Source organism: Gopherus flavomarginatus, chromosome 6, assembly GCF_025201925.1.
Source record: "Gopherus flavomarginatus isolate rGopFla2 chromosome 6, rGopFla2.mat.asm, whole genome shotgun sequence".
NCBI classification, from domain to species: domain Eukaryota; kingdom Metazoa; phylum Chordata; order Testudines; family Testudinidae; genus Gopherus; species Gopherus flavomarginatus.
In genome coordinates, this window is record NC_066622.1 from 28,310,480 (window position 1) to 28,335,030 (window position 24,551).

The 24,551-nt window shown below is 39.1% G+C and overlaps 2 protein-coding genes across 10 annotated transcripts in view; one reads left to right on the top strand and one right to left on the bottom strand.

Moving 5' to 3' along the window:
- Positions 1-24,551, top strand: part of CHDH (choline dehydrogenase) — a 133,583-nt gene that overhangs the window by 100,835 nt on the left and 8,197 nt on the right. The window lies entirely within an intron of this gene.
- The window catches only part of CACNA1D (calcium voltage-gated channel subunit alpha1 D), a 313,335-nt gene that overhangs the window by 68,528 nt on the left and 220,256 nt on the right, over positions 1-24,551 (bottom strand). For 5 of the 9 annotated variants that reach the window (XM_050960575.1, XM_050960574.1, XM_050960576.1 and 2 more), the window contains 5 exons: positions 18,390-18,473; positions 8,219-8,257; positions 7,674-7,802; positions 6,298-6,363; positions 5,183-5,274 (listed from right to left, as the gene is read on the bottom strand). In XM_050960575.1, the coding sequence (XP_050816532.1) occupies positions 5,183-5,274; positions 6,298-6,363; positions 7,674-7,802; positions 8,219-8,257; positions 18,390-18,473 (410 nt within the window). Of the gene's footprint in view, positions 1-5,182; positions 5,275-6,297; positions 6,364-7,673; positions 7,803-8,218; positions 8,258-18,389; positions 18,474-18,792; positions 18,877-24,551 lie in introns of all 9 variants that reach the window. The other 4 variants (XM_050960579.1, XM_050960578.1, XM_050960583.1 and 1 more) reach the window with 3 other exon arrangements.

Genomic DNA, 24,551 nt, shown 5'->3' on the forward strand with positions numbered 1-24,551 from the left:
ACATTTATCTAACCTACTCTTAAATATCTCCAGAGATGGAGATTCCACAACCTCCCTAGGCAATCTATTCCAGTGTTTAACTACCCTGACAGTTAGGAACTTTTTCCTAATGTCCAACCTAAATCTCCCTTGCTGCAGTTTAAGCCCATTGCTTCTTGTTCTATCATTGGAGGCTAAGGTGAACAAGTTTTCTCCCTCCTCCTGATGACACCCTTTTAGATACCTGAAAACTGCTATCATGTCCCCTCTCAGTCTTCTCTTCTCCAAACTAAACAAACCCAATTCCTTCAGCCTTCCTTCATAGGTCATGTTCTCAAGACCTTTAATCATTCTTGTTGCTCTTCTCTGGACCCTCTCCAATTTCTCCACATCTTTCTTGAAATGTGGTGCCCAGAACTGGACACAATACTCCAGTTGAGGCCTAACCAGCGCAGAGTAAAGCGGAAGAATGACTTCTCGTGTCTTGTTTACAACACACCTGTTAATGCATCCTAGAATCACGTTTGCTTTTTTGCAACAGTATCACACTGATGACTCATATTAAGCTTGTGGTCCACTATGACCCCTAGATCTCTTTCTGCCATACTCCTTCCTAGACAGTCTCCTCCCATTCTGTATGTGTGAAACTGATTGTTCCTTCCTAAGTGGAGCACTTTGCATTTATCTTTATTGAACTTCATCCTGTTTACCTCAGACCATTTCTCCAACTTGTCCAGATCATTTTGAATTTTGACCCTGTCCTCCAAAGCAGTTGCAATCCCTCCCAGTTTGGTATCATCCGCAAACTTAATAAGCGTACTTTCTATGCCAACATCTAAATCGTTGATGAAGATATTGAACAGAACCGGTCCCAAAACAGAACCCTGCGGAACCCCACTTGTTATACCTTTCCAGCAGGATTGGGAGCCATTAACAACTACTCTCTGAGTACGGTTATCCAGCCAGTTATGCACCCACCTTATAGTAGCCCCATCTAAATTGTACTTTCCTAGCTTATCTATAAGAATATCATGCGAGACTGTATCAAATGCCTTACTGAAGTCTAGATATATCACATCCACCGCTTCTCCCTTATCCACAAGGCTCGTTATCCTATCAAAGAATGTTAGGATCCTGGTCAGTGTTTCAATATCCAAAACTTGGGGCTGGGCGGAAGCCTGGTGCCTGGCCTTTAGAATTAGTTGAACGCTGTGGGCCTGAGGGTTCAAGGGCTATAAAGGCTGGCTGGTAGCCAGAAGAAGGGGGAATGGCCAGGGGAAGGTCAGTCTCCAGGCTGAGGGCAGACTCTGTTTAGGAGAGGTGATTATCAGGCTTGCAAGCTCTCTTCATAGCATAACACTGGCGGTAGAAGAATGTTGTGTAAATATCCTGGATAGTGTTTCAATATCCAAAAACAACCTTATTGTCTAAAAGTATGTCTACATTCCACCTGGGGATGTGATTTCCAGCTTGAGGAGATGTGCCTGTACTAGCTCTGAATGAGTTAGCAAGCAAAAAGCAGAATGTAGCTGCAGCAGTGTGGGTGGTGGGATAGGCTAGCTGCTCCGAGTATGTACCCATCTGAGAGTCTAGGCACATCGTCTGGGCAACTAACTCACCCTACTGTTCATGCTGCCACAGCTACAGTCTATTTTTAGCATGCTAGATTGAAGACAGCTAGCATAAGTATGTCTCCTTGAGCTGGGAATCACAACTGCAGCTAAAAGTGTTGAAAATATCCTAAAAAAACACACAGAAATATATGTCGTGGGCTAGGAGCTGCATATTAAATTCTGAAAAATGATGTTATTTTCACCTAAATTTGTTATTTGAATATTAAATGCAATAAGCTGTGTCATCTTGAGTTGTACTGGAATGTTTCATGGTGTCCCTGCATTGGAGATGGAGGAGATAGAAGAGATTGGCTATCACCAGGTGTCTTAATCAATATCAAAGCTGTGGTCTTCCCATTAGCTTCAACTCAGCAGGGATCTGACCCTCTTTGGTCTAGCTCATGAGGCTGGGACTGAGTTCTATAATATTTTCTTACTTTTGAGGCTGACTGTTGCTGCCATTACAAATCATTATGCAGTGCTTCTGAGGAATTACTGGTTTATTTGCTATAATTGAATCAATCTGATAATTAGATTAATTCGATACTAACCCACTTTCTTTTTTGTTTGTATGTATTTTATGCTTTTGCTTAGTTATTTAGTTTAGTTAATGAAATACTGTATACAAATTTGGAAGCCTGTGTTGTTTGGATGTTCCTCCCCAGAAGTCAGGTTTATGAATGCAAGGGCTGCCTAGGGTAAATAAGAGGCAACTATGTGACCTACCTACTAGTGGTCCATAGAACTGCCCCTACAGTCATTCCCATAACTGGTTCCTGAAGTGGAATACTTGTTTTTTGAGGGAAAATGATCATTTCTCTCTATAAGCAACATGGTTTCCAGAACCTTTGAGGTACTGGCATGGTGGATAGGAACTGGTTAACCTAAAGGCAGACCAGTTACCCATGAAGTTTATACTCCTCACACAGTGCTTACTACCTTGACTATCAGAGGGGTAGCCATGTTAGTCTAGATCTGTAAAAGCAGCAAAGAGCCCTGTGGCACCTTATAGACTAACAGTCTATAAGACTTATATAAGTCTATAGACTTAGTCTATAAGGTGCCACAGGACTCTTCGCTGCTTTTACCTTGAGTAGTCTCACTGAAGTCATGTGGAACATACTTATAGTTGGAAGCACTATGCCAAGCTGGGTTTGTAGGAGTTGACCCCTCGTTTGGTTATTTTTGTTTCTAATGTATCGCTTGCTTCTACCCATATATACTGCTGTGGTGAAGGAGTTTGTTGTACTTTAGTGTTCAGAACTGGCAGAAGAGAAGCACCTTGAATGAGGAGACAGAGGTTAAGGCTGGAAGAGGCTGACTCTTTCTAGCAGGACACCATATAGAGTGTTAATTATACATATTATTATAGACAATTAATATTTTCCAAAGGGGGAGTGTAGCAGGGTGCTGGTGCAAAGGCACCTAATTAGCCCCCGCTCAGCCAGCCTCAATCAGGACAAATGGATTGGGGCTGGGCGGAAGCCTGGTGCCTGGCCTTTAGAATTAGTTGAACGCTGTGGGCCTGAGGGTTCAAGGGCTATAAAGGCTGGCTGGTAGCCAGAAGAAGGGGGAATGGCCAGGGGAAGGTCAGTCTCCAGGCTGAGGGCAGACTCTGTTTAGGAGAGGTGATTATCAGGCTTGCAAGCTCTCTTCATAGCATAACACTGGCGGTAGAAGAATGTTGTGTAAATAAAGCCACGAGTGCTGCATAACTAGAAGCCTCTCTGAGCTTTACTGGGGCAATCAGTGGGCCCCAGGAAGAGGGGTGGGCAGAGGACTTGTCACAGGGAGGCTAACACATATTTGTGTGTGCTAACTGGTTAAAGGTAACTGACTGTGCCTAAAGTACCTGCATGCCAAGTAATTTGTGAGTGCATATTTTGATTTATGCCTGAAAACATGGTTTATTTATGGCAGGCCCACCAAAATGCCCATCTGTTGGTAATTTGCTTTAAAAGATGTTGTTTTCTTGATGGGTCGTACTGTCCATACAGTTATATCACTGGAATCCCAATCAGTACCTGAAGGGTTGCATGGCTGTAAGAGGCCACTCTGCTCCCTTTTAGTGTGCTAGCCAGTGTGAGACACCCTTTTCCAGCCTCCCCTTTCCTTCCCTTTAGATCAGCAGTTTTCAAACTTTTTAAGTAGAGCACCCCAAAACCCAGACAAAAATAGGCACAATACCTGTCCCACCTCAGGTTTTCAGGGTGGGGGAGGGCACATGTGACAATCTCTGAGGGCAGAGCCAGCGCTGGGCAGGGAGGCTGCTGACAGTGTAAATCAGGTGCCCCACTGAGGTGAATCAGGGGGCGGAGGTGGTGCTTCCTCCCTGAGCCCTGCCATGCAGAGCTGAAACCCGAGCCACCTGTCGTCACCTCTCGCCCCCTTAAATGTTCCTCAGTCCCCCCTGGGGGGACGTCCCAGCGTTTGAAAACCTCCGCTTTAGATGGTTTGTCTTGGGGGTGGCCAATCGCCCTTGTGGGTTCTGAGAGGGATATTTTCCCACAAGACAGAACTGCCAAACTGCTTTGTGGTGTTTTTCATTTCCCTCCTGGCATCCAAGAAGTGTGATTCTGAGCTTCACTGAGTTAATTGGCATGACTTGTGACTGGTGATTTCCAGTGCAAATTGAAGGTTAGCACAAATAAATCCTTCACCTCACTTGAGGTCTTGACTTCGTCCTCAGTTTTTTAAGCGATTTGAATTAAAACAGAAAGGTTCCTCTTATTGTCGGAAGCATTTTAGCAAACAGCGTTTGATCAGGAAATGTCACATTAGATATTGTATCTGAACTACTGCCACATGACATTCTTATCTAATAATTTTGATGTTTCTTATCTCTTGAACAAAGGACCTTCATTGTTCAAAGTTAATTAGGTAACACCATAGAAATATCAGTACATGAGTACATCCAACATATTGAAAAATCTTTTGTTGACTTTTTTATATGATCAAACTCATTAGGGTGAAATTGTGGCCCAAAGCTACAGTCTTACATTGGTAGTAGTGCAGAACTGCATCACCAGAAAAGGTATTCTGTTTTAGGGATACTCGATCTCCCTGGCGTTCCTGTCTAACACAGCTTCATTAACACCATAAAAGAGGATTCAGCATGCAGTCCCCTTACCCTTAGCAGAGGCTAGTCACAACACTGGATCTCAGCAAGTGAAGTCATCATGTCACCACTGTGCTTGGCCCCTGTGTATGATGGGCCCAATGGAGGCCAAGTTTCCTTTCACCCTCTCTATCCTTTGCACATTCAGGCTAGGGCCAGGTATATTGTGGCCCTTCATGTATCAAGAAAATTACAATACACTTCCCATTAGATATTATTTCTGGTAGCTCTCTTAATAGATTGAGTGACTTTATGTTATTCTTCTGTACATATCATACACTCTTAAGACTATTCTGTGTCAGTGAACAGTAGAAAGTATGGCAAAAAGGATTACATACCGTCATGCTAAATTATTTCTAACTTTCAAACAGATTTTAAGCAAGTTGACATTACACAAGCTAGAAGCATCTTCCAAATGTTTGTTTAAGAACTCGTAGGCACTAATAAAAAGTAAAGATTAAAATACACTTACCTGAACAGAAGGAGGACTGCTTGGGGAAAAGTCTGAAAATTGTTGTTTCTGTTAATTTGATTATTGTCCCTCATGGCAACTTTACCAAATACCTGCAAGCACAAGTTGGGATCAAATATTATTTTTGATTCCATTCTACATAATTTTGTCTAACAACGGCCATAATCCAGCAGTTTAAATTAACATCTCTATGTATGAAAAACAGTTTTACAAGTATGATAATTGCTTCCTCTGCTTTCTTCACTTCTTCCCTCGTAAAAATGCAAATCTGACAACATGCAGTAAATATTGCATATTTACAGAATAGGTCTTAAAATGTTCAGTGCAACATCACTGAATCTATTATTACACATGTTATGCATCCTCCTATGTTCTGAGTCAGATTGTTATCTTTATTATCTATATTACACTAGCACCTGGTGGTCACAACTGAGATTAAGATCCCATTTGTGCTTAGTGTTGCATATACTCATAGTAAAACATAATCCCTGTACTGAAGACTATGCAATCTAAATAGACAAGACAGACACAGAGCAGAGAACTGAGGCATAAAGAGTTGAAGCAATTTTCCCAAAGTCGTATAGTCAGTCAGTGGCAGCACAGGGAATTGAATCGAGAACTCTTGAGTTCAAGTCCAGTGCCTTGACCACATGACTAGCCTTCCTTTCCCAGTAGAGTATTACAGATATTATATGACATTGTATTATATATGTATGTGATATTACAGAATATTAGAGACCATTATCCTACCTGTTTTAGGAAGATTTATATTATTGTGCTGTACATGCATAATGTCAAATTAAAAATCGTAAGGGTTTCTGTCCCATTCTGGTGAATGAATGGAGAAAAGGGGAGAATCAGAAAGGAAAGCCATTCCATATAGGATGTTCCTCACCCCAGTCTAACTGTAGTGAGGACTTCCCTCTTTCCTGAGCTGTGCCAAACTCTTATACCCTTTGGGGACATAGGAATTCATATGGGAGTCATTCTAGCACACAGATGTAGCCTAATGTCTTTATTAGCATGGGCAGAACCCCAGTGCCATGGGAAAGAACAGTCCATCAGTGGGAATATGGCAATGTGCTCATTTTCAGGGGAAAATTACTCATAATTACCTGCATTCCGATAACAGCATAGATGAAAAACAGCATAGCTATCAGAAGAGCAACATATGGCAGAGCCTAAAACAATGGGAAAAGCCTTCTATTATTTTTTAATAATTTCAATTTGTGGAGCTTTTTGAAAAAATAATGTAGCCCTTCTATACAGATTTATCCAAGATTTTAGTTTTTGTAAAATTATTAAAATATCAGATAAGAGCTCAAATCACTTAATACTCTTCCACATACAATGGGCACATTATTAGAGTTTATAGCCCAGAATCTCTCCTGCTGGCAAATCTGTTCAATACAGAAAAAAGGGGTGGGGCAGTCAGGGACTTGTAACCACTCCCTGATTCTCAGGGCAGACCTGCTGAGGCCTTGGTCTCAGTGTCAGTTAGAGGAGTCTGCTCTAACTTATGACAACTAGAGTGGCTCTTACAGGACCATATGCCAGTTGAGAATTGGAAGAGTAGAGTTGTGCTTTAAGCCCTCCCCACCATGACATGTCCTCCCCCATGATACACCCCTATATTGGGGTGGAAGAGGCAATTTATTCCAGGGGAACTCTCAGCTAGCTCCTTAGAAACAGATTAGGCCACTTTGCTCTGTCTAGGCAATGTAGAGTAGCCAAAGGAGGGGACAGTATCTGAACTGACATGTAATATATGCACTTCAGTGGCATGGATGGCACTTCCACTCTTCAGAATTAGCACATTACAATCAAATAATAAATATTTCAGATGATTTCTGCCAGAAAGATATTTATTTATTTCAAAACATCAGTTCTTCTATTTTATTTTATTATAGTTAGCCCCAGATTCTCCAAAAACGTAAACACTTAATATTATACATGTCAGTAGTTCGATCAATTTCACGTGCGTAAGTGTTTGCAGTTTCAGGACCTTAGACATCTATCTGTTACAGAGGTAAATATCTCATTTACATAATCATAAAATTAAAGCATTTGAAGACATGTTCATATCCTTTGAGAATTTTTGATCCCAACAAGCACTGGTAATCATCTATCTCTAGTTATGTTTGCTGTAGGTGAACATGGCCTACATAAATATGTCATATATAACTTATTGTGCAATTGTATGAAAAGCCATCTTTAGAATTACAAAGTCATGTGTAGAATAAATACTCTGATGCTTGTAAAACCTAAGATTTCAAGATGAAGGGTAAAATCCTAGCTGCATTGAAGTCAATAGCAAAGCTTTTATTGACTTCAGTGGGGCCAGGATTTCATCCCATATATTTTAAATTCCATGTAATGAGAGGTAACATATAATTACAAGAGTAATATTTTGCTACTTGCATCCTGAGCCATAAAAATTAAATTAGATTTATGTACAATTAAAAGGCAGATTTAACATTATCATGCTCACCTGAAATGACTTAATAAATGTCCACAACAATGTTCTGATTCCTTCACCCCTGCTGAGAAGCTTCACCAATCGCATTACTCGGAAGAGACGGAAAAAAGTGATGGAGATTCTAGCGCTGTCTTCAGAGTTCTGAAGGGTATCACGGAGAAGTGAAACCAAATAAAAAGCAGAACATGCAACACTTTCAGAAAAACAACAACAAACACAATGGTGAAAGAGGTAAGATTTGAAAATGTACTTTAGGGTCTTTTCATCTTTATAAGCATGATATGAAAGGAAAAATTACATGCTAAGAACACAGGATCTGTAGAAATGCTTCACACATCACATGCATTTCCAAGTTTCCTAGTTTGTTAATAGGATCATGTTGGGTTCATTTGTAGTAGAATTCAATAGTACATTGACAATGAATGCAAACCACTGCATACATCTTGCTAGTAGGACAATTATGAAAAATACAGAAAAACTGGTGGAAAAAATAGACATAGTCAAAAGAATAAACTCAAGTAGAGGTACAACCACTGGGGTCAGTTTACTAATCTTACCCCAGACTCATCAGTTGTGACAGTTTCAGTTGGCTTTGGCTTTAAAAAATTAAGAACATTATATATTAAAATCAAATAAAAGATAAAAAAATTAATTCAACTTCACCATAAATAGGAGGAAGGACATTTTGAATTTCTAAATGTAAATTAACAATTTTTGTTTGTTTGTTTGTTTCTTGGATAAACATGGTTATCCTTATTAGAAAATACTCCTTAACATTTCCTATGACATTACCCAAATACTAAAGCTTACTGTCAAAAAGCTAAAAGGAGTCACTGTAAACTAAATACTAAAATAGGACCTACCTCTGCTTCCATGCAAGCCAGTGTGAGTTTTGCCACTGTCTTCAATGGGAGCAGGATGTTTCAAATTGTAGATATAATCAATAAGTGAAACTGGAGACAAAGACTTTTGTGTTAAAGCAGCATCTCAAAGTCCTTGTGCTGCTGAGCTCTTTTTTTAGGTTTAATTCATCCTTCACTGGTTGTCCAACCATATTCTAATCACTGGGTATTGATATCACATCACGAGTTTCTTAAAAGTGAAGTGACTCACTGAATTATTTAACCGAACTATTCTTTGCTTAACATTCTTCTCTGCAGTGCTTAACAGAAACAGATACTACTTTGCTAGAGAGAGACACAAACATTTTTAGTGCCGTTGACACTGTTAGGAAGACAGCCTTTGCTGTAAGCTTTGTCATTGCCAATGATAAAAAAAATTTCTCTTTTATTCCTATCCAGGAATGTTTTGAGTTTGATTGTTAAATAGGTATGTTAGAATTTCAAGGTCTAAAAACTAACCATCATAGATCTAATAATGTACATGGAATTTTATACATATCTGACAATTATGGACCAAATTCTAGGCTTCCTCTACTCATGGGAGGAGGAAAGGGAGGTAGAAAACCACTCCAAGGTTCTCCTTGAAGAGTTTTCCCAGATGGTTCCATCAGAATCAAGTAACGATGATGACAGAGTAGGCAGAGTTGGCACTCCCTAGGAACGAACATAGGGTTTCACTCTCAGAACCTACATATCCCTGGCAGAATAATACTTATGTAGGCTCTGGGCTTCCATGCTGATTCTGAACACACTGCCCATGCTCCAGAACTTAGCCAGTGCAACTCCACTGCAGCTATGCAAAACAAACACCAAAATATATGAACCCATTACAGCCAGATCATTACTAGTAGTATTAAGAGTCTAATTGTTGTGTCTTTTGTTTTTTAGACAACACAGGTACTATGAAGGGACCACAAGGGGACCATGGTATCAAAATAAACATGTTTTCTAATTATATACAACCTGCAAATCCTACCTAACTATATACATTGCTGGTGTGGCTAGGTTCTAGTAGTTTCTGAAATATAGAAAACAGTAAGGGATACTAAAGGCATTAAAACCTATTTAAAAGAAAAACTACCCAATTCCTAAGCACTGCACTAATGCTAACTGAGGGCTAGGTCCTGTCCTCAGAAATATGAGCAGACAACACTATGAACAGCACCTTGTAAATCAGATACAGTGCCTGTGCTCTGTAAGCGTTTGTACAAAACACATAGAGAGGTTAAAAGAAAGAAGTGATATCAGATCATTGCTGCATAGGAAACTCACTGAATATATATATAAAAAGAACCCTCAAGATAAATCATTTACATAGTGATCTACTTAAATCAACCACAGATCAGCACTAGTACATATAGAGACACAGCTTGTCAAAATATTGGTGCAATTGTCATTTTCTAAAGAACTAACAATTCTTTTTCAAATCCTCTTAAAAATAAAGGGCCATAGAATCAGTTGAAGATCTGGTCCAAAATTATAAAATCTTCCCTGAATACAGTGTTTTTGTAGCTGTGTTGGTCCCAGAATATTAGAGACACAAAGTGGGTCAGATAATATCTTTTACTGGACAAACTTCTGCTGGTGGGAGGCAAGCTCAAAACAACATCAGAGAAAGTTGGTAATATTTTGTGTTATCAACTGTGACAAGATCTCTTTACACATCTAAAGACTGGGAGTTAAGATACTGATTATAAAAGAGACTATCCAGGACAAGGATGACCAATGTATTGGATAGCAGGCTTGAGCTCCATCTTTTCCATGTGTTATGATTTAATAAATACTTAATTCCTATTCCTGAACATAAAAGAGACTAGATTACCAAATTTGTATGTGAATAGTACCACTGCAGGGGCTCAAGAGAGGATGAGTGTGAAATCCCTCTGTTTGTTTTTCTATCTAAAGGACATTTGTGTACATGCACATTCTCCTCTCATAATTCATCTCTTCCCCCAGCCTCCTTAGTCTAAATGGTCTTAATTCTTTATTTGTGACAGCTAATCTGCAACTGCTGGAGAGGGTTATGATGTCATAGACAAGGAATTATGAATTATAGATATTGGTGAGAGCAGGCCAGGAATGAGAAAAGAAAACATCCTCCTTAAAATGATATACAGTATAACAATAACCAGTATGGGGCTAGGCATTAGAAACAAAAATGAAAACATTTCCGATGAAGTGTTATTTTTTTCTCTAGAGGCCAAAAAAATTCAACTTTTGTCCCTTATGAGAGAGGCACTTTCAATACCAAAGCTTTAAAATCAGACCCTTTTTATCTAATCGCTCTCTCTCTCTCGCACTTATAACACATCTGTCACGGTAGTATCTAGGTGTCTATTAAAATAAATGATTGTAATTAATGTAACTGTGTGATAATTTATAGATTACACACACAAATTGAGAAGCAAAAACTTCATTTAAAAGGGATTAATGTGGTTAAGGGTAAGGAATGTCAAGGTGTGGGACATCTCTTAACTGTATCCTAAATATCCACACAGCATGTTTCTACTGACAATGACACAATGCATCTTCGCAATGGAACTTCCTTCCACCTCCTACTGATAATCACCCTAATATAAAATCTTAATTACAATCTCTGCAACATTAGCTAATACTCAGTGTTTACATATGTGAACAGAATAAACAAGTGGCATGTTATGTGTTTGTGGTACAAATATGCGGTTATAATTAAGATTTTGGGGTTGGGCAGACAGCAGGGCTGGCACTTCTATTTAGGCGACCTAGGCGGTTGCCTAGGGCGCCAGGATTTGGGAGGGCGGCAGGCTGCTCCGGTGGACTTCCCGCAGGCATGCCTGCGGAGAGTCTGCTGGTCCCGCGGCTCTGGTGGAGCATCCACAGGCACGCCTGCGGCAGGTCCACCAGAGCCGCGGGACCGGCGAGCAGCAGAGCACCCCTCACGGCGTGCCACCATGCTTGGGGCGGCGAAATGGCTAGAGCTGGCCCTGAGCCTAGGGTGCCAAAAAGCCTGGCACCGCTCCTGGCAGAGAGGACTCTTTTTGACCTTGCATGTTGACAAAGCATGAGTTTGAAGAATTACATCCTGTAGGCAGCCTGTTGAAACCTCCTGCATCAACTCCTCTGATGAAAAGGGTGTATCATAGGCATTCAACCACACTGACCATTGACTCGCATATGTCTGCCCAGTCTGGTGGGGGGTTTGTATTTGAAATCACCATTTGAATCAGAATACAGTGACATGATTTGAGATTTGGTTTGTCACTCAATGTATCAATATTTGTCTTGGGCATAAGGCTATGGAATAGGCACACTCGGAATCACTGACCCAAATTCTGCCTTCTGTCTTCCTTGATTGCCTTGCTGCACTTAATGGGGTGGCCAGGTATGCATAAGGTAAGAGTTTGGCCTAATGTTTCTATCTTTTCTCTCAGCCATGCTCCAACTACATCAAGAGCCTAATTCAACAAAACATTTAAACACGCTCAATTTTAAGCATGTGATAAAGTCCATGCGTATGAAAAGTGTTTTAATAGCATGTGTTTAATAGTGTTTTAATTGCCTGGCCATTCTTATGTTCTGGTGAATCACAGGCCAAATCAGCAGCTTTCTTTACCTTCCAAAAAAAAGATCAACTGAGAACAAACCTTTCCCTTAGACTTCCTGATCCAAATATTCACAACCTGCTAACAATCTAACACCACGTTTTTCTTGTTGCATACAAAGAAGCAAATATATCTCTCAATTACATCAGTTATTATCTCAATAATAACTCTTCTGACATCTCTCATCTTGCAGTGAAAGTAAAGTGGCAAATAAACCTTCTGACTTCGAAAATGCAAATCTTTTAAGCCACACTACATCAAATTGCAAACAATGCAAAACTGACTATATCATGCATTTGAAGCAAACTGCAATTCTGTGATAAAAATTTAAAATATATGTATGTACATATATGATGTGAGACAGTGGACATGAATAGACAGTTTAGATCAAATGCTTCCTGTCATAGAAGTGTATCAAAGGGCACTACATTATGCCAGGGTGTGATGTATTAATTTATTGATATGACGCAGCAGGAAACATCTGAGATACAAATATATGGTGACAATAACATAAAAAAGCATCTAAGTTGTCAAAATATCTTTAAAAACATGAAGGGCACAATAATGTTTTTTAAAAGCATAAAGCCAATGATTCAAATGTGGCTGTTGATTTTTTTCATAATGTTAACGATGCCTATGGTGATCCTAATTCAAAAGCCAATCAAGTGCTTACATAAATATCATTCAGTAAATATTGGGAAGGATACATTTATGTAGTGAAATCTAATAGGGGAATGGGAAATAATTATTTTCCCTCTAAAACACATGCATTTAGTACTATAATATTATATTTTAAATGTTGCATTTATATCATACCCATTGAAATAAGTGTGAATTGACCAGATTACTAAATGACTGTCCCTTATTTAGTAAGACTAACTAAGGCCCTAATCTTGGAAAGGGATCCATCCCTGTGGATCCTTATGTTCACATGGTCAGAGTTACCTTATATTATGAGTCATCCTGATAAAGTAACTCAATTATCATAACTTAACACCTCCATGAAAATAACTCAGAAGATAACTAATATTTTAGGGGCAGTGTGTGGATTAATTATTGCAATGTGCTTTGATGTGCTTAGATGGAAAGCTCTATATAAAAGTACAGTTTTCTGAACTATTCTTAGACATAAAAAGATAAATTTGCAAACAAGGCTTAAGCTGAATCTGCAAAATATGCACAAACAGTAAATGCATTCACAAAACGAATATTCACATGAAAAACGTGTGATTTCAAATGAATACATGCAAACACCTAGTTGTGCAAGTGACCCTCTAAGGCCAGATTCTGCCACTGTTAGTCATGCTGAGTAGTAGCTTACTTCACAGGCAGTCTCATTTAGTTCAGTTAGACTACTCCTATGAGTAACTGTTCCCCAATGTGAGCAAATGGTTCACAATCTAGCCTCATAGTCTGCATGTGCAAACATGGTTTTTTAGTACAGTTACTCCTCCTGCATCTGCATATGTAAAAATGAGTAAATACAAAATAAAGGCCTGATTCTGATCTCACACTGGTGTAAATGAAGAGTAACTCTGGTGAAGTTAAAGGGTGAAATCCTGACCCTACTGAAGTCAATGGAACTTTTGCCACCAGTGTAAAATGAGTGCAAGTGAACTACAACCCAAATGAGAACCTAAAGATCCCTTCTTCGTTTTGCTTGATTTGCAACCATAAATTTAGACTGAAAATTATTGGTAAGTCAATATTATACTATTTATAGTTCTGGAATGCTAAAGTGGTATTTCTTTATGCCTATAGGACAGCCTGGCCAAATTCTATTTCTATGGGGGATCTTTCTGGCTTGTCCTACTGCCCTGGTCCACTGATGGTTGCAATGGTGGATTACAAAATTTTACAAGTCTCACCTATGTTCATTTACAGACTCATAAATTCCAAGGTCAGCAGGGACCAATGTGATCATGTAGTCTGACCTTCTGTATAATATAAGCCAAAGGACTTCCCCAAAATAGTTCCAGCTGAAACTATTTCGGGGAAGTTCTATGGCCTGTGTTATAGAGGAGGTCAGACTAGAGTATCACAATGGTCCCTTCCTGTTGTCCTTAGAATCTATGAAACCATAATAAACATAAGTAAGACTTGCAATATTTAAAAAAGGTGAGTTGAATTTGAATGGTTTTACTGAGGAAGTGAGAGCCAAGATTACTGGTACTGTCACCTTAGGCCCTGTTTCAGCAAAACACTTGAGATGTGCTTAACTTTAAGCATGAGATTAGTAACATTGGGACTAAATAAAAGAGATACAGTTGAGACCAGGAAAGTGAACCTTCCATATTTTTTAAGATTTTAGTAGCTTGTGAACAATCAAATGTTAATGATGAAAAAGTAAAGAGCATGTGAATGCGAAGCTCTTGTAGACAATCTACCAGTGTACAATACCATGTGAACATGCTTCTGAGTCACCCACTGATGGTCATCCAAACTGTTTCTCAAGTGAGAAATGCAAAATGTAAAATAACCTTTCTGTAACCACACGCTCCGAATGTGTCCTGTAATTACATTTCAGAAATATTTATCTTTGATTGTCTTGTGGTTAAGTTACATATGTTCAAATCCCAGACTGCAGTAATCACATTTCATGACTCTCAGTCACTGTTCTCTGATTTTTTAATATTTTTTTTTATTTAGAAGGAACAATTTAGATGACCAAGAAAGATCTTGTGTGTCATTGGAAACTCTGGAAAACAAAATGTGAACAAAGAAATAAAAAATATTATATGGCTTTAGTAGTGCTTTTATTATTTAAATTGCTATACCGTATATATATTTATTAATATATACTTGCCTCTAAAAATTTCTAAAAATAAAATGAACATGAAAACCAATTAGGTGGCAGAAAAGAAATATTGGCAGACAGTAGGGAGATTAACTAAAAACTAGAAACAACAACCGCAAATAGTGTATATCTATTGCTCTGAGATTATCTATATCATAAAATGCATCAAGGAACACATGTGGTTCCTGGTCATGGCTTGATCCTGCAGAGTGTTAAGCACTCTTGTGAGGTTTCAAGCACCCTGAACTCATCCTGACTTGCATGGGAGTTGAGGGCATTCAATATCTGATATGACTACATAGCAAAATCCTCTCCTGGACACTCTGTGAAAGAGAGGTTATAGGACCACAAGAGTCAATCTTCAGGCATCATAAATATTATTATAAAACTCTGAAATAACCATATCTTATAATATAACAAATTAAAAAAATGACATATTTTACTAGATCTCATACTACCATCAGTATGATACTTAAATGAGAAGTCCAATCCACTCGAACAAGTTGAGTCAGGTACAGATCTCACACTAATGTAAATCTGAAGTACCTCTATTGACCCTTGGACTTATTCTGGAGTACACTAATGTAAAGTTAGTTTGTAGCCTACTTATTTTCACAGAATGAGGCAATTTCTATGTGGAAATATATAGAAATGTTAAGCTGTTGGTCTGAACATCCCTATGTGTTGGCGAGACTTCTACGACCTTGCTGACACTGAGATTTAATCCACTAGTGTAGCTGCACCAGTGCAAACCCTTTATGTAGATATGATTTACACTGATGCAAACCAGTTTGCACTGGTGCAGCTTACAACTGTTTTTAACTACACTGGTGTAAATAGTGTCTATACTTGACATTTGTGCAGGTGCAACTACAGTGGTGCCTGAAATCTCAAAGACAGGGCCTTATTAACATCCTTGCGGTGCTACAAATATCCCAATATCAATTCATTTCTATCACTGTTAGAAAAAAAAAGTTGTGTTGTACATAACATGTTTGAAGATGCCATTGAAAAATGTTAATAAAGGGATTTTGAAAATATAAGATTCTAATTTTAAAAGTTTTGATCAGTTATATGGAGATGAACAAAGCAAGAATACTCACTAGAATCACAAACAGTAGCCATATAAAAGCCGAGCATTTTTATAGAGAGTCTACAGTAACTAATATTTCATGTTGGAAATGGGAAATCAAACCTAGAAACCAACTACAACATATTCACACTTTCACAAACAAATTAAGCACACTAAATGTGATACAGAGTAAAAACAGAGATGAAAAAAAGAGTCTGTTGTGCAGTAGAAGACATCAACAATGAGACTTTTCTATAGTGAGAAGGCATGAAAGGCTCAGAAATGAAAGTGCTAACACTTCAAATCTAAACACAAAATACAGTGCATGCACTGAACTAGAGCTCACCAGTTTTATCTCGATAATTTTCAAGCCAAATACGTGAATTAGTACTAAGTCATAGAGTTTAGCACAGATGAAAACTTAGCAGTAATCAGTTATACTTACAAGTAATGCTGTCAGATAAACCACTGTCAACATAGTGTTAACCGCAGACTATCATAATCATATCTCATATACTATTTTCACTACCCCTTCATATGTGAATACATTTTGTAGCTTTGAGGGAAAGTAATTTTAGGTGGCCACGTTTCTGTATGTCCCAAAAGTCATACTTCCCCATACAAAACAACATTTGTGTATGCAAGCTGGATAATAAATAACTACTTGAGCTGAACTTGGAAGTCCAAGTTTGGGGCTTCAAAAAACTTGGGCCTCGAAAAACCATCACAGGCAATTTTAGGCACACAAATGTAGAGGCTGCTTTTGAAAATCTGGCCAATGAAGTGCAATTATCTTTCAGAAGTGTCTCTATAAAAGTGGAATAATGGGGGTTCCATGTTCACTGTCCCATATGAACATCCAGCTCAAATTTACTCAGTCTGCTAGCAAAAATATTTCTTTCCCTTAACTGCCAGCTGTGCAAACTCTGCATGAAATCTGAAAGTTAAACTGTGTTCTTTCTGGCTTCTACATCATCACCATTGTTCTCAAACCCCCCTGGTGGTAGTAGAAAGGGTAATGAGCAGCTTGTATACTGTATATAATTCAAAATATTCTACACTTGTCAAAACCAAATAAGAATGAAATTGTATTATACAGTAACTTAAAATTATTTTGATCATGTTTATTCTCTTATTTGTTAATTTTCAAAAATTTCTAATTCACACAGGAATTTCAAGTTCTTAGTACAAATTAGCAGATACCTACTGTGTGCTGGTTTAGACATTTTAAAAATTATATTATAACCTGATGAAGCAGCATATTTGTTTCCATATCAGGTTTCAACATATGTATACATTTTATTAAATGTATATTACAGCGCTTATCAAATAGGCTAGAACCAAAAGCTTAAAGCTTTGCATATTATTATTGTCTCTCAACTACAACTACTCTGACTGACTTAGGCCCATCCCCATCACTCTTTTCTCTTCCCTTCTTCATTTCCCTTGAGGCACTAGGAAGGAAGAGATACTATGCTCCTCAACATGACTTTGACCAGCCCCTAAACAGGAGCACAGGAGATGTGTGTATGTAGGGGAAGCTACTCGTGTCCTCCCCTCCCCTTGCACATCCCCTCAAGAGCTGGCTAGAAGCTGGGCCATAGTTTGTTAGCTTTCAGTTTATTCCTTCTCATAGTTTATCTTGCTTGGTGTAATTACAATAAGTGTGATACAAACTAAACAGAAAGCATCTTCTTTCTATATCTGCTACCCTGCATGGCCTTGGGAAGAGCTCTCTCTCTCATCCAGAATGTTTGTCAAGAGGCTGTGGCTCAAAATTTTGGCCAATCTAAGATGGGTTTATGGAATTCACAAACTTTTCAAACTGCATTGAAACTCCAGAACAATTTCCTGGAGGAAGGAAAGAGGAAAAGCAATATGTGCTATGCTCTTTCTCAGTGACTGAGAGCACCCTAATTCCACCACCCTGGGAGACATAAATTCCTAGCTCATTCTCAAACCCTAGGACTCCCACCTGAAAATACATGGCTTATTAAACTACTGACTCTTGAAGACCACTATTAGATGCCTGAGGGATTAGATCAAATTACTCACAAAAAATTACTGGGCTTCAAATTGAAATGGGTGTTAGCAACGATCTGTTTTTTTTCCTTATTTTAAAAAAATTAAATGATTTAAAATATATTCAGTATATATGTAGAAAGAAAAAATTAATACTCATTGTTTTACTATTTTATATCTGTGAGTGCATATATATGTGCATCTATCCATCTACAGTTATAGCTATATCTGTATCTGTATCAATACTTTAGTCTTTTACTTCAGAATGTAAAATATGGATTTATGGGGCAAAGTTTACATTTTCTGTATTGATGACAGCAATTACTTTTTAGTGCATGAACAGTTGTTACTTACATTAACTTCTGTTATAGCAATATCAACGACGCTACCAACAACAATTAAGGCATCAAAAGTGTTCCATGCATCAGTGAAATAGTGCTGTTAGGACAAGCATTCAGCAGAAAGAGAGCAAGAGAAAAACACAAACAGAAAAAGAGAAGAAAAGGACAGTGTTATAACACAAAAACATTCTAGACTTCTCTGATGTACCAACATACAATCCTTCTGCTTGAGATAATCGGCAGTGAAAAAGGCTATTTATTTCCCATATCAACATAACTGAGCTATGACTGGCCTGTTTCTAAATTCAAAGTTTAAAAATTTTGGATCAAAATCTGTGACTTGTCCAGATGATGGAAATAGTGGGGAGACAGAGAAAGAAGTGGGGACTGTGGGAATTAAGCTGAGGTATACTCACATCGGCTTCACTGAGAACGACGTCTACTATGCTGCCAATAACGATGAGGGAGTCAAACGCATTCCAGGCATCACTAAAATAGCCCTGAACAGAGCAGGCAGGGTGCAAATGTTTGTGATTACAAATGAAATGTCAAATATTTGCATACTTCTGTTTAGTTTTGCATAAACAGAAATTACTTAACACAAAACCTGTGATCTAATGAGAAAACAAAACAAACAATATTGCCTACTGAAGGAAAAGTATATTTCTCTCTCTCTCTCTCTCTCTCTATACTCACACGTATAACTATATATATATATATATATATATATATATATATATATATATACACACACACACACATACATACACACATGTGTATATATACATCAAAAACACACACATCTTAAAGCACTGACGTGGCAAATTGGCATTATCTCAAACTGTTTATTAGACTCTCAGCAGTGTTGTAACAATTGTTACTTACACACCCTGACAGGTGCTAACAAAATAACTTTGATGTTGAAAATATAGGTCCATCCATGCTGGGAACTCCTTTGTGTTGTGACTTCCTGAAAGTCTGTGATAAAGGTCAGACACTTGTCTGGCTTAACAATGATCTACACTTATACAACACTTTACATATATTATTTTTAACTATCAACCATCCAAGGAAGAACGTAAGTATCATTGCTATTCCATATTGCAAGTGGGGGAAGGGCGTCAGTCTAGTCACCACTCATGTCCCTTTGTGGTGCATTAACTAGCTATCTGTAGTTGACCATCAATTCCAACAAAGGATAATTGGTGTATTTAGCATCCCAACCAATCACATCCAGTTCTCAAACCTATGCCCCACCCCTTTCCATGAACAAATCATTCCTAATGTTTCTGTTAGATATCACGGGACACCACCTTGACAATACTGAGCATTACACTATACTGAGTCTACACGAGCACTTATGTTGGCAAAACTTTTGCCACTCAAGGGTGTGAAAAAATGCCCCCCATAGAGCCATTAATTTTGCTGGCATAAGTGCTTTTGTGCACAGCGCTATGTCAGCGGGAGTCCCACTGACATAGCTACTGCTGCTCGTTAATATGGTTTTATTACACAGATAGGAGAGCTCTCTCTCATTGACATAATGCGGCTACATGAGCGCTCTTACAGCAACACAGCTGTATCAGTACTGTAAGTGTAGACATGGCCAGGGAAGCTGCTCTAACAATATTATTTCATCCTTTTGTTTTCCTAATTTCTTCTATTTATTTTTTAAATAAATATCTTTACTGATTTTTAAACAATAATGCAAAATTATATATAATAAGAACAAACTAGAGACAAGCAACAGTCAGAGCTCTACAAAACCAAACTCCTGATGCACTATGCCATCTGTCCCTACTACATCTCCCTAAAGTGTAGGACATAAGTGGTGTATAAACTGTGTGTTGGTCTCTGTAGAAGGGTAAATTTCACTATAGAAAATATTATTTTACGAGACATTGCTACAATGTAAGCCACATAAATAACACATTCACATTTTGATTCCATATTGCTAAAATACCTTAAGACACATTTATTGTATCAAATCTTTTCCATCAGTATAGACAAATATTGTTCAAAGTAATATGTAAAGCAAAAGCAAACAAAAAACTAAAAGATAAAGATGATTTTGGAGAAGGGAGAAATGTATAAATGGACAAGTCACAGCAAATAAACATTAACACATAAATTAGTAGTTTTCACCACTGCAATCACTCAGGATCAATTCACTTACTAGCCATCTTTCCTTTTTCCTTACAAAAATCTGATGTAAAACAGCATGGAAAATCATTACAAATTCAAGTAATGGTTGGCTTTCATGAAACTGCTTAAACAGTATTTACTGATGTATTACTTTAGATTTCATAGAAATATTTTCTTTCATAATGTGCCAGGCACACTAGACAAACTGAGTTTGGCACTTGTGAAGAATAACTTGGTTTAATCAAGTCTTGCCTTTTAACTGACATTGCAAACTTTTATTCAGCAAATGCTGCAAAGTAAAAACAACTCCTAGGGAGTACCTAGGTTACAGAATTAAATACATTTTGATCTATTATCTAAATATTTTGGTAGTCACAATGCACAACTGAAAACTTAGGGCCCAATTCTGCCAGCTACTGAGCGCCGTCAGGGTACATCTACACTCCAGTTAAAAGCCCGTGGCTGGCCCGTGCCAGCTGACTCAGGTTTGAGCTAAGGGGCTGTTTAATTGAGGTGTAGACGTTCGGGCTCAGGCTGGAGCCCGGGCTCTAGGACCCTGCAAGGGGGGGAGGGTCCCAGAGCTTGGGCTACAGCCTGAGCCTGAACATCTACACTGCAGTTAAACAGACTCTTAGCCTGAGCCCTGTGAGCCCAAGTCAGCTGGCACGGGTCAGCCACAGATGTCTAATTGCAGTGTAGACATACCCGCAATTCCCAAATCAGTCAATTAAAGTATAGGGCACTCAGTTCCTTGTTGCCAGATCAAGCCCTTAATATCTGGCACTCACTGAAGGTTTTCTATATTTCAGAACTGAAAGACAGTCTGCAGTATCTTGATTTTACATGCCACAATATTGTACCCAGAATATCAGTATATTTTAATCACCATTAGGTTTGAATGGGCTTTAGAACAGGTGACCATATCTTTTACAGTATCTGACTCAAAGTGCTGAAGGGACACTGCCAAATAGTTTAGGCACAACATTTAATTTATTTATTTATTTATGTGGATTTATATTTAGTATGGTAATGGAGTGTCTAGCTGATGCCCCTGAGAACTTTTAAAGAAGTACTAAGGAATGGGTCCTCAAAGGTATTTAAGGACCTTTGACTCTCACTGAACTCCATGGGAGTTAATTGCCTAAATAACTTTGAGAATCTAGGGCTAAATAAATAACCAATCCTTCTGTCAATTCCCCCAGATCAAGTCAAAAAACCCAGTGACAATATAAATATAACAGAAATCAACCTCCACACAGCAACAACCCCAAACCAAACAGTAGGTTTGCTTTAAAATTTGCATTTATAGACCCAAATATTAATAAAGATGATTTTACCAGTTAAAAACAATGTCTTTTTTATATTTAGGTTTATAAATGGCATTGACCCATTTCCTAGCCTGTCATCTCATTTACAGCAATTAAAAACACAGTCAATAATATCCTGCTGTATAAGTAGCTTTAAAAAGGACGCTTCATAATAAAAAGCAAAGGTAAAATCTCCAACTGATAACAAAAGCCACCTTAAAGATATTTAATGCCTTTGCCCCCTAAGATCTCTGCTTGTTAATCAATCTCAGGCAAAACTCTGACAACTTATGGTCCTTTCACCATGCCCTGCTTGTCAACAAATCAGGGCTCTGCGGGACCAGTGTGGGAACTGAATTCTGGAAATAAGGATCCTCTTCAGAAAATACCTTCCCTCCACCCAGGGGATCATTTCAGAAACATTCTGGGGAAGGCAAAGTTTGCTTTCCTAATGACTATATCCAAAGTCTGGAGAAGTAGAGATGGTGGCAAAAAGTGGAATACATAATGGAGTATATAGACCCTATGAAAGGTCCGGGGTGGGGAGAAACTGCATCCTTTACCCTATAGCAAATGATACCCCTGCCTCAAGCCCCCGGATATTCAAACATATAGACCCATGGTGATAATGTACCATCAAGAGCTCTTCTGAGGGGAAAGGCAGAGTCTCATTGAGTTAGAACCCAAACAGCACACGTCTTGCAGATCAGTATCAACATCTTAAATAGCATCCAGAGGTGAACAGGTAGTTCATGCACTCTACAGAGCACTAGGGTGACCAGATGTCCTGATTTCATAGGGACAGTCTCGATTTTGGAGGCTTTTTCTTATATAGGCACTTTTTACCTCCCACCCCCTATTCCGACTTTTTACATTTGCTATCTAGTCACCCTACCGAGCACTGATGTGATGTAATGTACTGCCACCATAGGGCCACTGCATTTTGCACTACCTGAAACTTCTGACCTGTCTTCAGGGATAGTTCTACGTATAGCCTTTTATAGTAATCTCAGTCTTGATATCACATAAGCATGGGAAAGACTCCATCTTCATGCTAAGCACAGATGGTATAAGGCACTTTGGACTATTAAAACTAGCTGAGACTTCAGTAGCCAATCAGCATACAGAACAGGGCCAGGACGCAGAATCAGTATAATGATGACACCACAGCCTAAACATCTTCACTCTCTCTCTTATGGTCTCAAACAATATTAATTTTAATGTGGTCAAGCAGCTAGTATTTGAATAAGACTAGGGACATAACAATTAAAATAAATAAATACATATACATACTGAACAGGAAAATTTAAAGCAGAACCCTGTAGAATCTTGCAAGAGAAAGCCCTGGGGGTGTGTAGATGAGCAGTTATCCAAAACCTCACACTTTGGGTCTGAATACCAGGTCTTGGTTACCCAAGAAAAAGTCAGGAGCCTAATCAGCCATAATCAGACTAGGGATGGTTTTAGCTTCGTTACCTTGAACTGAAAAATAAGAAAAACATTCCCCAGCAGGAAATGGAACATGAAACATACCAGACCCAGTTGAGGTAGGTCAGTAAAACTAGAGTGGCCAGTTTCACTTTCTGTTTATAGCCAATGTGCCAAATTCTGCTCTTATTTATGCTGGTGTAAACTGATCAGAGTAAATACAGATTTCATTGTAACTGACAGCAAAATGTAGTCTAATTTCTTTTTCTGGTTCCCATTCACTATCACAGGTGGACTGTGAGAAGTGAACAAACATAGATGATAACAATCAAATTAGATTGTTACCATTTCTTTCCATTTTAATTATTTAAGATGTTATTAGAATCAGTGGGAATTAATTTTTAAGAACTTGTGGGCCAACATTTTCAAAAGAGATAACTAGAATTTTGGATGCCTAAAATTTTGGGTGCTCAGCTTGAGGCACTGGCAGGGATGAAAGTAACTGAGGACACTTACCGGTACCGGGGGTGGCTCTGGCCTCCGGAAGGGGTGGGGCCTCGGGCTCAAGGGGCAGGGCTGGGGGTCAGCATCCCCCAGCCAGCCCTTGGACGGTGTCACTCGCAGCTCCCATCTTGATTTAAAGGGCCCGGCGCTCATGACGCCGCTGCTGCAGTAAGGGCAGCGGCGTCCGGAGCCTGGGCCCTTTTAAATCGCCAGCCACAAGGCAGCTGCTCCTGTCAGTGGCTGTGGAGGGGGGGAAGGGAGGGGGCAAAAGAGGCAGAGACATTAAAGTGCTGCACTCCCGCCCCCCATCGGCAGCTCCGCTAAGGGTGGGGCACAGCAACATTAAAGCACTGCCGTGGCAAAGGACCATCCTTAAAGTGCTGCTACGGCAGTGCTTTAATGTCCCTGCCCCTTTTGCCTTCCCTGTTGGTGGTTCTGCTGGTACAGACCCTATCGGTAGGGCTACCAAGGGAGGGAAGGGGTCAGCAATGTTAAAGCACTGCCACAGCAAAGGACCATTCTTAAAGTGCTGCTGTGGCAGCACTTTAACTTTGCTGTTCCTTCCCCGCCCCCCATCGGCGGCCCTGCCAGTAAAGACCGTACCGGCAGGGCCCACGACAGGGGAGGCAAAAGGGGCAGGTGCATTAAAGCACTGTAGTGGCAGTGCTTTAATGTGGGCTGGTATGGGCCAGTGCGGGTTCTTACTGGTACGGAATACCGGCCTGTACCAGCTCACTTTCACCCCTGGGCACTGGGCCTGATATTCAGAGACTAACATCAAATGAAGTCAG